The sequence below is a fragment of the Pteropus medius genome, unplaced genomic scaffold, assembly GCF_902729225.1.
Source record: "Pteropus medius unplaced genomic scaffold, Ma_sr-lr_union100, whole genome shotgun sequence".
Lineage (NCBI taxonomy): Eukaryota > Metazoa > Chordata > Mammalia > Chiroptera > Pteropodidae > Pteropus > Pteropus medius.
Window position 1 is genome coordinate 7824546 of NW_024342474.1, and position 12844 is coordinate 7837389.

Here is a 12844-nt window from a genome sequence, read left to right on the forward strand (position 1 = left end):
CTCTGTAACACTGGCCAAAGTATTGCTATTCAGAATTATTTTCTTGAAATAACTTCACGCTGCTCTATCAAATACTCAAATTTAATATTCATTCTCAGAAACATATTTTAGAAATATTTTCAGCAAAGATTTAAGCAAAATAAGTATTCTGATGAATTTTAAAAAATAAGATGATCTAGAACGCATTTCCCAAATACATGTTTTACTAAGGCCATATTAAAGCTTCAGCTGCCTCTTAATTTAGGGTAATGACATACCTGAGGTTCATTTTAAGGAAATAAAGCACAGAAATATTCAACTTTAATTTTCTGGTGTTCAATAATAGTTTAGTTATGATAGGTAGGCACTTTACATATATCCATTGATTTAATCTTTTTATCAATCCTTTGAAAAAGTACTGTTATCATCTTTATGAGAAAGTTGAGTCTTGGAGAGGCTAAGTAATGTGTCCAAGGTCAACGGAGAGTCAAGATTCAAAACCAAGTTTGTCTGACTTCGAATAGCACTAAATTGTACTGAAGTCATTATTTCAGAACTTCATGCTTTCCTTGTATTTTATGTGACTTGGTTTTCAACAGAAGGGCTCTCAGACCTAAGCATTTGGTAATACATTTCAACAATAATGAAGGAGAGGTTTTTTTTCCCTATAAACATTTAAAGTAATTAATTCATATTTGTTGAACACATATTATGTGCTTAAACATCACATATACATTAACTCTTGCTCCTCACAGCAGCTTGTGAGTGTGGTAGTATAATTATCATCATTTTACAAAGAAAAAGTCTGGCATCTGTGACTCCATGATCTGCCTCAATCACTGGATGCTCCTTCTCAATTTATTTTACAGGTTCCTCTTCATCTTCCTGACTGAACACTAGGAGAAGGTCCTAGAGCTCAGTTCTTAGTCCATGCTTACTCTCCTAAGGTGCTTCATGCTTTTAATGTCCATCTCTGTGCTGATCGCTCAAAAGTTTATATCTCTTGTCCTAAGTCCTGCACTGAACTCCAGGCTTAAATACCAAACTGTCTATTCTACACCTCTGCTTGTATGATGTGTAGACATCTCAAACATAACATATCCAAAATTGAACTTTTAATTTCCCCCCAAAACCTATTCCCCTAACAGTTTTCTTTATCCCAATAAAGTTTTCTTAAAATTTGAACACAGACTAAATTCTCCTTTAGTTAATAAAATTGATAATTTTAACAGTTTTCCTAAACAGACTACTGAATTTATGAAAATTTATGATCTGAGGTTTACCGGAAAATATATCTGAGTATAAGGTCAAAATATAAATATCTACGGTTGTACACACACTAAGAAGTACAGCAATTTGTGTAGTTTTAATAGCATACAACTAAATAAAATTGATATTTATATCTACGATTGTAGACGCGCACTTTGTAAGATATAATGTGTCATAATTTTAATAGTACGTAAATAAATGAAGGTATTAAAAGTAAAATCAATGTAACAGGTATGTCCCACTGGCAAATGAAAAGGTGCTCTACATGGTTATTCGTCCATTCAACTTACAAGGGGATACCACTACACACCTGTCAGTACGGGTAGCATGAAAGAGACTGAGAATACCAGGCACGGGTAAGGATGTAAAGCAAGGGAAGCTCTCGTATACCATTAGTGGCAATATAATATTTAGCAACTAATTGTGTCCTCAAATGGGCATCTATTACTTTGCTTTTCTATTCAATATCATCCGTTTTGGAGAAGTGTCATTTCTCAGTCTTATGCTATTGGGACTGTTCAACATACATTCCTGCCTCCCCACCCTTACCCACCTCACATCGCAAAAAAAAAAAAAAAAGCAGAGAATGTACTATATCCCTGGGCATAGAGATTAGCATTGTGGTCAGCATTTGCCTCGAGCAGAGTCACTAAGAATCTTTTACGGGATATACAGTCTCATTTCTTTCTTTGGCACTGTGGATTATGAAAATGGTAGACTTATGACTGCTGGGGCCATCCTGCTGTGACATAAGAAGAACTTTTCCCAGGAAAGGAGACCCGAGAGACTGAATGCCTATGACATTATTAGCGTGTGTCTTAAGCCAGAATATATCTTAAATTCCCCATCCTCATAAGCTCATAAATTCCCTCATTAAGCTAGTCTAAATTAGGTTTCTGCCATTTGAACCTGATGGCACCCTTGTATACTACTAAGTTATTGTTCTTCATTTTCCCAGTTTAAGACTTTAAGTTTTCTATTATAATTTTTGCATCTATTTAGCTTTATTTAAGAGTAATAGAAAGGCGTCTGAATGGAGGCCCAAAAACTTTGTTTTAAACATTCATTCATAAATTTAATTCCTTTGTACTTCTAAATATCACCTGGTTTCCTTTAAGAATAAATAGCTTTTTTATTTAAAATGTTTATCTATTGAGGATTCTCATATCCCAATGAGCTAAATAGGGTAAATATCATTATTCTTATTTTATAGAAGGAAAAGACACAAAGAAATGAAATCATTAAGCCTAATATCAAGGGAGATTGGTAAAAGGTACAAACAGAAATCCACATAATCTAATGGCTATCTCAGCATATTTTCCATTAGGATTCACAAATATATCATATAAAAATAGAATTGATAATCTCTAGACAAATACTTAACCTAGATTCCTAGGAAATACAAAATTGATGTTTAACTCATATATTCGGTAAATAAAATATCAGTGTCTTTGGTATGCTTTACTGAATATTTCCCATTAAAAAATCCTCACTAAAAGTTAAGTAAAATGAAAAAATTTTATAAAATTTATTGTTGTTTATCAAATATTAATTGTACAATTGTTAGAATGTTGTCACTTGAATAAAATAAGATTGGTAAACTATTTTTAATGGAAATTTGACTTCCAAAGAGTTTGAAAGAAATATTAATTGGGCTTCTCAGAGTAGCCAGTAGGTTGTGTTATATAAAGAGCTCATTTTACTCTTTTTAAGAAAAGTAATTCCAAAAGTTGCAAAACAAAAAGAAAATATGCTATTTTTTGTTATAAAAGGAAAAGTTAATTAATATTTGATGAACAATAATTCTAATAGAAAGTATCCTATATTACGATTTTCTAAGGCACCATTTTTACTTCTCTTTCCTCAAATTATCATTCTCAATTATTTGACCTTATCTATAGCTAATCCTATCTTAACCTAAATTAAGAAAATAGGAATACAAAACATAAAAAAGGGAGACAAAACAGAAAAAAGGGAGTAAGACTATAGGAGAATACTGGGAAAAAAATCAAGTGATACAGAATGTGTCCTTTTATGGTAATATAGAGCTCTTTTGCTCAGACTTCGATTCAAAAGTCCTATCCTGAAGTTTAGTGTGAAACTAGATACAGAGATAAGACCAACCAGCCCAGATGAAGAGTCTAGTATATTTAAAAACGTAATGTATAATTTAAAAAATTACTATTCAGTGGGTATATAATAGATTCTTTATTAAATAATCCAGGAATATTAGGTAACCGTTGAGAAAAAAATATTATTTAAATCCTAAGAAAAACCCTGCATCCAAAAACAAAAAAAACCAAGAAACTTCAAAATGTTTAAACTACTGAGAAAAGTTACTACAAAAAACTAATAAGGATTAATATGTTCAATATATAAATAGTTTATACAAACAAATAAACAAAAAACTAAGAGCATCTCTAATAGAAAAATGAATAAAGGACATAGACAACAGAAAATGAAAATGGCTAGTATTCGCATGAAAAAATATTCACTTGTACTAGAATTCTTTTTAGAAAAGTAAATTGAAATAGAAATGCCATTTTCACTTAAATCAGAATGATTAAAATAATAATATTCAGTGTTGAGAAGTTCCAAAGAGATAGGTACACTTAAACTATTGCTGGTAGTAATATAAAGTAGTAAAATCTTTCTGGAGGACAATTTGGAATTACATATCAAATATTTTAAAAAGAAATACAATCTTTGACAATGAAATGAGAAATATAGAGGAATATATTTATAATAGCAGTCTATTGGGAAATGGTTACATAAATACATTTATTTTGGGGTGTGATATAAGTAGGATTTTAATTGAATTTTTTCCCATGGGGTAACTAATTGACCCAGAATCATTTGCTGACTATTTCAATCTTTCCCCACTGATATAAGACTGTACCTCTGTTTGCATATCTGCAGGGGTCTGTTTCTAGGCATTCCATTCTCTTCCTTGGTCTCTTTATTTCCCTACATTAATATTATGTAGACTTAATGGCACATTTTTAGAACGAGTCTTGATATTGGGTAGAACAAGTTTCTCTGCTTTCATATTGTTTCAGAAAAAATTTGGCTACTTTCCCCTTTTGACCTTTCTTAACCCATATACATTTTAGAAACAGCAGTCCCCTGCCAAGGTGCTTTTGAGAGCTTAAATAGAGTTGAATTTATAGATGCATTTGAGAGAGGTGGCATCTTTTAGATATAAAGCCTTCCCACCTAAGAACATGATGTAGGTTTTCATTTATTTAATTATTCTTTTATCAACAGTAAGTCCTCACTTAATGTTATTGATAGGTTCTGTGACCTCAAGGGAAACGAGTTATAACAAGACCAATTTTATCATAGACTAATTGATATAAAGAGTTAAGTTTTTATAGCAACTCATCAACGTCATAACAAAACGATGTTGCATGAAACTGTGTTTCGAGGACCTGCTAAATATATCTATATCTATATCTATCTATATATCTACATTACATATATATCTACATCTACATCTATATCTATACCTAAAGGGCTCTTACAGCTTTTGTGATAGTTAAAAATAATAGGAATCTTATTATTTATTGCTGTTATAATGGTATCTTAAAATTTTAACTCTGTTTTTGGCAGGAAGAGAGAAATGTAACCAATAATTTTTGTATACTGATCTTATACCTAGCAACTTTTAATGTGTTACCTCCTTGATGGCCTATTTTCTTCTGTATTAGGGGATAGCTGAGAACTCTGGAGTGTGAAAACTGTCGGGCATCATTCAGAATAAGAGTATGAGTTGGGGAGAAGGCAGACGGGTGGGTCACCTATCCTCCCCGACTCTGGCAGTAATGAGACAGGGAAGAATTTCCTCCGAAGTGGTGCCCATCTCCATGGGGGAGGGGTTGTCCTTCTGAGGTAAACTGCTCAGGCCTTAGAGACTACTGCCTGTCTTCAGTTTGGGAGTTAGTTCCTTCTAAGCCTTTAGGTTTTAGCCTACCTTTCACCTCTTCACTGACTACCCTATTGGCACCTGCCAACCCTCACCTGTGCCTGCTCTTATTCCCTATTATAGAGTCTCATTCACGCCCTTCATGATATGATCACACTTTGAGTGTTTGTCCTGTTTACTATCTGTCCTCCCCATCAATTGCAAGCTGCATAAGGACAAGGACCAGGTCTGTTGTTCTGTATTCTTGGTACCTGCTGTGAAACTCAATAACTATTTGCAGATCAAATGAAGAAGTTAAGTATGTCAAACACCTGTTTCAATGTTAATTTTAAAAATACATTATATCATCATTTAAAATATATTTTACTTGTATAATTTTATTTTATCTTTATAACTGCCTTTAAAAATAGGCATTACCAGTCTTCTTTTGACAAATGAGGTAACTAAGGTCCAGGGAAATAAGTAACACGATCCAAATTTATAGCTAGAAATCAGTAGAGTTGAAAACAGAACCCAAATCATCTAACTGAAAATCTAATTCAAAAACCATATAGCAGAAGAAAAAGAGAAAGAGAAGAGGGAGGGAAAACAAGGCAAAGGAAGAATGGAGAGAGGACAGTTCATTTATTTCTGAACTTTCCATGCTGAGGGCATATTGTACTATTTATCCAGCTGAGAACTTAACTCTCACACTTTAAACTCTTTAGGAAACCTCATACTTCTCTAAGACATTTCAGGCTAGTAGACAGATTAAGAATACTTTCAAGCAACACTGTTGTACATGAATCATACAGAGTGGGAAAGAAAGGAGTCTGCAGTTATAGAATACATCTCTTTTCCTCTGCTACATTTCACCAGCATAAAACTTGCTGGTAAAGTCAGGTCACATAATCAAGTCCAATAATTGTAAGAAGTATTACAAGATGATTTAAGTTTCAATTTCAGGTTCCAATTCATTCTCTCATAATTTTTCTGCCTTAGTCAACATGACACAAATCTTTGGCTCTCTCTTAACATTTAAAAATCAGATTAAAACATCTTCCTAGTGTTATAGTAGTTGTAAGGGTAGATATAAGAGTTACTTTCTATTGGATCATTATTTAAAGAAAAATTAATGCACTCCACTTCTGATTTTAATCAATGGCATTATATATGTCCATTTCCTTTCTTTGTCTCTAGGTCTGATAATAAAATGGTAATTCTCATTAATTCTGATTAGCTGGCTTCATGTTGCGAAGTTATGAGAAGTAAAGGAATGCCCTACTGTTTACAGTCTCCATGTAGTAAAAGAAAAAATATCATGCCCTAAGTTAATAATATTATTTTTGTGATTTAGAGGGGAAAATTGTTTCCTGCCAAAGGGTAATCCACATATACAAAAAGCTGATTGCTAAATGAAATACTCCGACAGAATGAGACCTTATAATGGAATCTATTGACATAGGAACTCTAAATTGCTGAAAAGTACCACTCACCTCTTCCTGAACCCAAACAGAGTAATGATATAGTATTGATGAAATTCTGTCTGCTACAGGAGGACATAACAGCTCACTCTTAATCCACAGTCATTTATCAGAGACATACAGTGACACGTCCTAAAGCTTCGAGATCACAACCTCAGGACTCTGACATACCCATTACTGAGACATCATATTCTATCAGCAGCGTTGCTTCTTGTCCACACTGTTTAAGAATACTCATGGATTCAGCATGCGTGGTTCCAAGAAGCCGAATTCCATCCACACTGAGCAACCTATCACCAGGTTTGATTGTGCCCTCTCTGAAGGGAGAAGAAAGGAACAATCTCCATTAATTTAGCATAATAGGGCTTGCATTAATATTCACTTAGCCAAAGCGGTTCTTTCACACACTTTCTGCCATCCAACCCATTTGCATTTCCTTTTAAGCATCAAGTGTCACAGTAAGAGAGTAAAGAGGTAACCCTGAACAGCAAATTGCTGCAATGTGAAAATCAGTAATAAGAAAATAACTATACATTAGCAAATAAACTTACCCACTATTAACTCTCAGGGTGCCAAAGTATTAAAGGCACACTTTCCCTTTTCTAGATTTTTGCGTGTCAAAAATTGATTTATTAGAGCCCAGAAAATAGCATTCACCTATTTTCCCCAAGCCAGGTAAGCAGAAAAAAGCCTGCTGGTTCCATTCAATTTATTACCAGTGAACTCAAGCAGGATAAGAAATGCTGGTAAAAAATTTCCCTGGTCTGTAAATTTTCCTACTGATTTATAAGGACATTTGGGGATCATTAAATTGATTCAGTCTCATGTTCACTGGAAGAGGCAGCAAATATGATTCTCCCTGCTATGACCATAGACTCACAAGGCACGGGGAGAGGACATCTCAGAACCTTAGGGACACCTCTAGGATACAACCAGGGAAGCTTCCAGATTATAACCCTCCTGTCTCAGGAAGGGTCACAGAAGTGAAAGAATCAAATGGAGGAATGACAAGTTTTGGATTTGGGAAGAATAAGAACGATGTCCTAAATATCTTTTGGCTAGATGACTCTCTAAATTGGACTTAAATTTTTTTCCTTAAATTCTTAGATTTCCTTTAGTCCTACATTAATTTGGCGATATCTTGCTCACAAACTAGCAGACTGCTTCTGATGTTTCTGTCAACTCCAACTTGACATGTTAATAAGAAATGAAAATATTCTCATTTGCTTCAGGAAGAATAATTCACTAGAGAAGCAAGAGAAAGGAAAATGAAACATTTCCCTGGAAATTTTGACTTCGTATTATCCTCTGCAAAGGCACATACACTTCAGCGCAGGTGAGAAACTAGTGTCTTCATAGCTCTTATTTTATATTAAACATTATGATTTTTTCTTTATAAAAGGTGAGCTCACAGCATGAGCTTTGAAGAAAATACACCTGAATTCCTATCCTTGTTCTTCCACGAAGTAGCTGGCGAGTCATTTAACCATAATGGAACTCATTTTGTCATCTGTAAATGTGGATAAAAATACCTCATTTTGTGGGTGGTTGTGAGGATAAAATAAGACAATGTCTGTCCAGCACTTAGCACAGTTCCTGGCACATGCTAAGAGTTCGATAAATAGTGTTTAGTATTATTAACTAATTTCTACTGCTTAAGAAAAGGTTTTAAAAATTTATCTTGGTCTGAAACGCAGTACAGAGTCAAGGGGCATCAGTGCATTTTCCTCCTGCCTTTCAACAATATCTAATGGCCGGAGTCATTATGGGGTCAACTTTTGCTGTAGAAATTAATACAAAAATATGTATCTCCTGGACACCTAAGTTGTGAGTTTACTAGATCCACCCCCCCTCCAAAAGTTTACGATATACAAGCGGAAAGAGCTATCCCTTAGATATTCATATTAGTAAGGAAGAGAAAGCTCTGGAGATCAACAATATGTCTTTTATTTTATTTTATTTTTTAATAAAAGTCACTTCCCTTGACATACATAAACATCATCAAAAGGTAATAATAGTAATGATACGGTTGTTGATAATAGTAAGAACCAGAACACCACCACCTTTCTTTCCAAGTTAGGAGACTGGCAATTGGAGCTGATGCATTTCAAAAGCCTGCCTTAAAAGAGTCAGCTGCCTTTTATTAAGGATCTACAGTGTGACAGGTCCCCTGCAAGGCACTATATACCTCTAATCTTTGAAAAAACTGAAAATATTGAAATGTAGAGATTATTATCTACATTTTGCGATGAGGGAAACTGAGCAAAGAACTGTTAAACCACTTGCCAAAAATACAGGGTAGTTAAGTGTTGAATCTACAGTCAAACCTTCTTTCTTCTTATTCTGCAGCCTGATCTATTTCATTTTTCACATTCTACCATATTTTCTTAATATCTGTCTTTTACTATGAAATTTAGAGTTCATCAATATCTATGCCAAAGTCCCTAAGCTTTATTTAATCTATTTGGATAGTGACACAAAAAGATGAAGTTTACCTGTCAGCAGGCCCTCCAGGACGAACACATGTTATCACAACCGGACGAGATTTATTTCTATCATCATGTGCTCCCCCTAGCAAAGAGAAGAAATACAGCTTCCTTTATTTAAAAAAATTCACTTACAATTTGAGAAACTGAAGTACATTTTGTTGATATGTGGAGGAAAACATGCAAAATTTTCCTTCTGGCATATAATAGCCTTAAAAATCTTAGTCGTTTTATATAGACTATGTTTTAGAAGTCATTGTTTCTCCAACTCTCAAAAAATATATGACTCAATAAATATAAATCATAGGCGACATATAAAATATTTCACAACTATACAGTTGTGAAATATATGCCTTACTGCTAAATTGTACACCTGAAACTTACTGGATTTCGTTAACCAATGTCACCATAAAAAAAAGGTATTTAACAACTAGCATAATGAGAGCATCAACTAATTTTAACAAGTACTAGTCCAAATAGAACAGCTACCAATTATAAACAAAGTGCAGGGGCATAAACCTGGTGCCAATTAACCTGCGCTATAATACAGGTGAGTGACCTACAGGGTGACATATAGGAAGAAAAAACTAAAGTGAAAGAAAAAATCCAAGTATGAAAGAAAGAAGGAAGGAAGGAAGGAAGGAAGGAAGGAAGGAAGGAAGGAAGGGTTGGGAAGGAAGGAAGGGAAGGAAGGAAGAAGAAGGAAGGAAGGAAGGAAGGAAGGAAGAAAGGAAGGAAGGAAGGAAGGAAGGAAGGAGAGAGGGAGAGGGAGAGGGAAAGGGGAGGGGAGGAGAGGAGAGAAGAGAAGAGAAAGAAAGAAAAACTTCAAGTGGCTGAAGTGGTCTCCATTAAAATTGCTGTGTTCTAATTTTGGGGGGCAAATCTGGCAGACTATGTTAAGCCAATTGCAGTGCTTAAATGAGAATTTTAGTTTTGTATAAAAAATTTCTCCCCAAGAACTTTTAGAAACACGGAAACTTCTAGATAGAAGGTAACTTATTATAAATTCTCTTTTTAATCCAGGACCCCCTTGTACAACTTTAATCTGTGCTCCCTCAGTATCCACTTGAGATCCACCAGTTGTTCTACTTATTAGATTTGAGCCACATATGGATGGACACCTAGAAGGTTCTTCCTGACATTCGACTTATATCTATCTTTCTTCAACTTTCATCCACTAGTCCTTTGTTTATGGTCCAGAGCAGTAAAACAAAGATGTAAGCTCTCTTCTACAAGAAAGATTTTCTGAAAGTTAAAAACAGTGACTATACACCTGTTAAGTCTCATCTTCTTAAGGGTGAACATTCCTACCTTCTTAACTATTCTTCACGTGACCTGACATCCTTGTACATCACCATCCTGGCTGCCCATCTGAGTGGTCTCTAGTTTGCCAGTATCTGACAAATATGAATATTACTGTCAAGTCTTTGTTCCTTAACATTTGCCTGGTAGAACAGACACACTTGGCACAGGTATAGAGGTCAACTTAAAGAACCTGGAGAAAAATACTATTACATAACTTCTCTTTTACAATGTGATCGCAAAAAGATTATATTTACTTTCCCCCGATGAGATATCAATTTAGAAAAGGATAGGGGGCTGAAGACAGAAAAAAAACCCTTTCATAATTTTGATTTGGAGGTCAAAATTTAAATCTATAACAGTGAATGCATGCTAAAGTATGAGAAATTGCTCTAAATTTAATGATATATGCCACTTTATAATTATTTGAAATAATGAACCAAATTTAGTTTGTGATTCGCTCAGGTTACAGAAGTTTGGAGATGCAAAGCAAAACGGAAACTGCCCAGAGACCACTGGTATTCTCAATCCAGGCCGCACGTTAGCATCACCCCCTGGGATGTTTTCGTAAAAATATCAGTGCCAGGCGGTGCCACAATGCAGACCCAATCTGAATATCAGGCTGCATATGTTAGATGAGTACATCTACCTACAATTTTTTTTTTTTAACTGACTACAGCAACTGTTATTCCTAAATGGTCTCCCATCCAAGTAGTAACTATGCCTGAACCTGCTTAGCTTCTGAGATCAGATGAGTTCGGGCATGTTCAGGGTGGCATGGCCATAGACCATACCTATAATTTTATACTTGAGAATGATTAGATAAAGTTTCCTTGTCCAAAGTGAAAAGCAACTTAGTGGCACAGTGATTTTCCTACTGGTCCAAAGCATCTCTCTTAGCTTGGTGGCAAGGAGATAAACTGAAATTTAATTCTTCAAGATTTAGGCCAGAAATTATTTTTTATTCTATGGGTACAAGGTTCTACTGTGTGGGTTTCAGAATCTGTGACATATAGCATTGAAAATGTAATTCCATTAATCAGCTAAAAGCCTGTTTTATTGTTCCAGGACCCATTCCAATTGGTTAAGAAGGAATTCTCCAGTAGTAAATGAATATGCACCATTTGCAATATGATTCTTAAGGGACGGGTGGTGACCGCCTTTTAAGCAAGTAAGACCCTCCAGATGGACCTCACACTGATCTAAATATATAAGTTCTTTATTAGATTCTCATTGAAAAAATTATGCAAAATTCCACAAACTTTTATGTTCAACCAATGTACTAAAGAAGTTATTAAAACCTACAAAAATGTATTACTCATAAACTAAAATGGGTTTGTTATTACCAAGGTTTTAAAATCACTACAATTCTAAGAAGTCTGATGTCCACACAAACACAGGTAACATTCAATTATTTATTCATTCATTACTAAGTGCTGACAATGTACCAGGTAGTATTCTAGGCTTATGTTAAAAGACTCTTATTATGCATGCACATGAATACAGATATTTGAAATTCCTGCACACTGTGGAAAGGACATTTTGTTAACATTATATCATTAATTGACTTAAGGTGGTTGTGGATTTCAATTGCTTCTATTCTTTATACTTCTTAATGCTAAATTACTGTTGGTTTAGCTCTTTCATTAGCAATTTGATTTGTTATTGATTATGGTTATACAGCAACTAGTGATAAATATTTGGACCAGCACTATTTTTTACGGCAGCTTGCCAATAATTAGGTTTGCAGGCATATTGATTCGAGTGCCTCTCTTTCATATCTATACTGCAAAAACAGATTTGTATATACCACCCACCCAGCTACAATTACTTGTACACTGATTTTTCATTATATTCATCTAGTCCTTTTACACAGAAATTTGGGAATGGTTAAGGTAAAAGATTAGGGTAAATTGCTCTTGTTGTCCCATCTAAAAATAGGATCTGGTCAGAAAAGTGTAATATCTACTGGTCTATACCACTCCATGAGTTCCTAGTTGCTCATTTTCCCTACCACTCACTTGAGTACTTTATCAACTTATGTCTTAAATTTACTGGACTGTAATTTAGTGTAGATAGGTGTCCTGTCTTCTGACTTTAGAGTACTTGGCCCTATGCTGTCATGTTGACGTACACTTAATAAGTATTTGATTGACTAATTTGCTAAATAATTGACACAGAATGAAACTTAATGCTTAAAGCTCGGTCATTTAAGGTATCTGTATGAGTGAACACATCTCTTTTATTCCTCGATGCATGTGTATTTATTAAGATGCTTAATTTTGATTAATGTTTTAATAATTTTGGTAGAATTTTGACTCTGGTGAAGTACAAAATATAATGGACAAAAACAAAAAGATGGAGAGATGTGAATGTTAAAAAATTTCCTAAGCCTATATAGTTCCCTATTGAACCTCACT

The 12844-nt window shown here is 34.4% G+C and overlaps 1 protein-coding gene across 10 annotated transcripts in view; it reads right to left on the minus strand.

The window, feature by feature from the left end:
* GRIP1 (glutamate receptor interacting protein 1) overlaps positions 1-12844 on the minus strand; it is a 587313-nt gene that overhangs the window by 108200 nt on the left and 466269 nt on the right. For all 10 annotated transcript variants that reach the window (XM_039865941.1, XM_039865938.1, XM_039865939.1 and 7 more), the window contains 2 exons: positions 9132-9207; positions 6808-6953 (listed from right to left, as the gene is read on the minus strand). In XM_039865941.1, coding sequence (XP_039721875.1) covers positions 6808-6953; positions 9132-9207 — 222 coding nt within the window. The remainder of the gene's footprint in view (positions 1-6807; positions 6954-9131; positions 9208-12844) is intronic.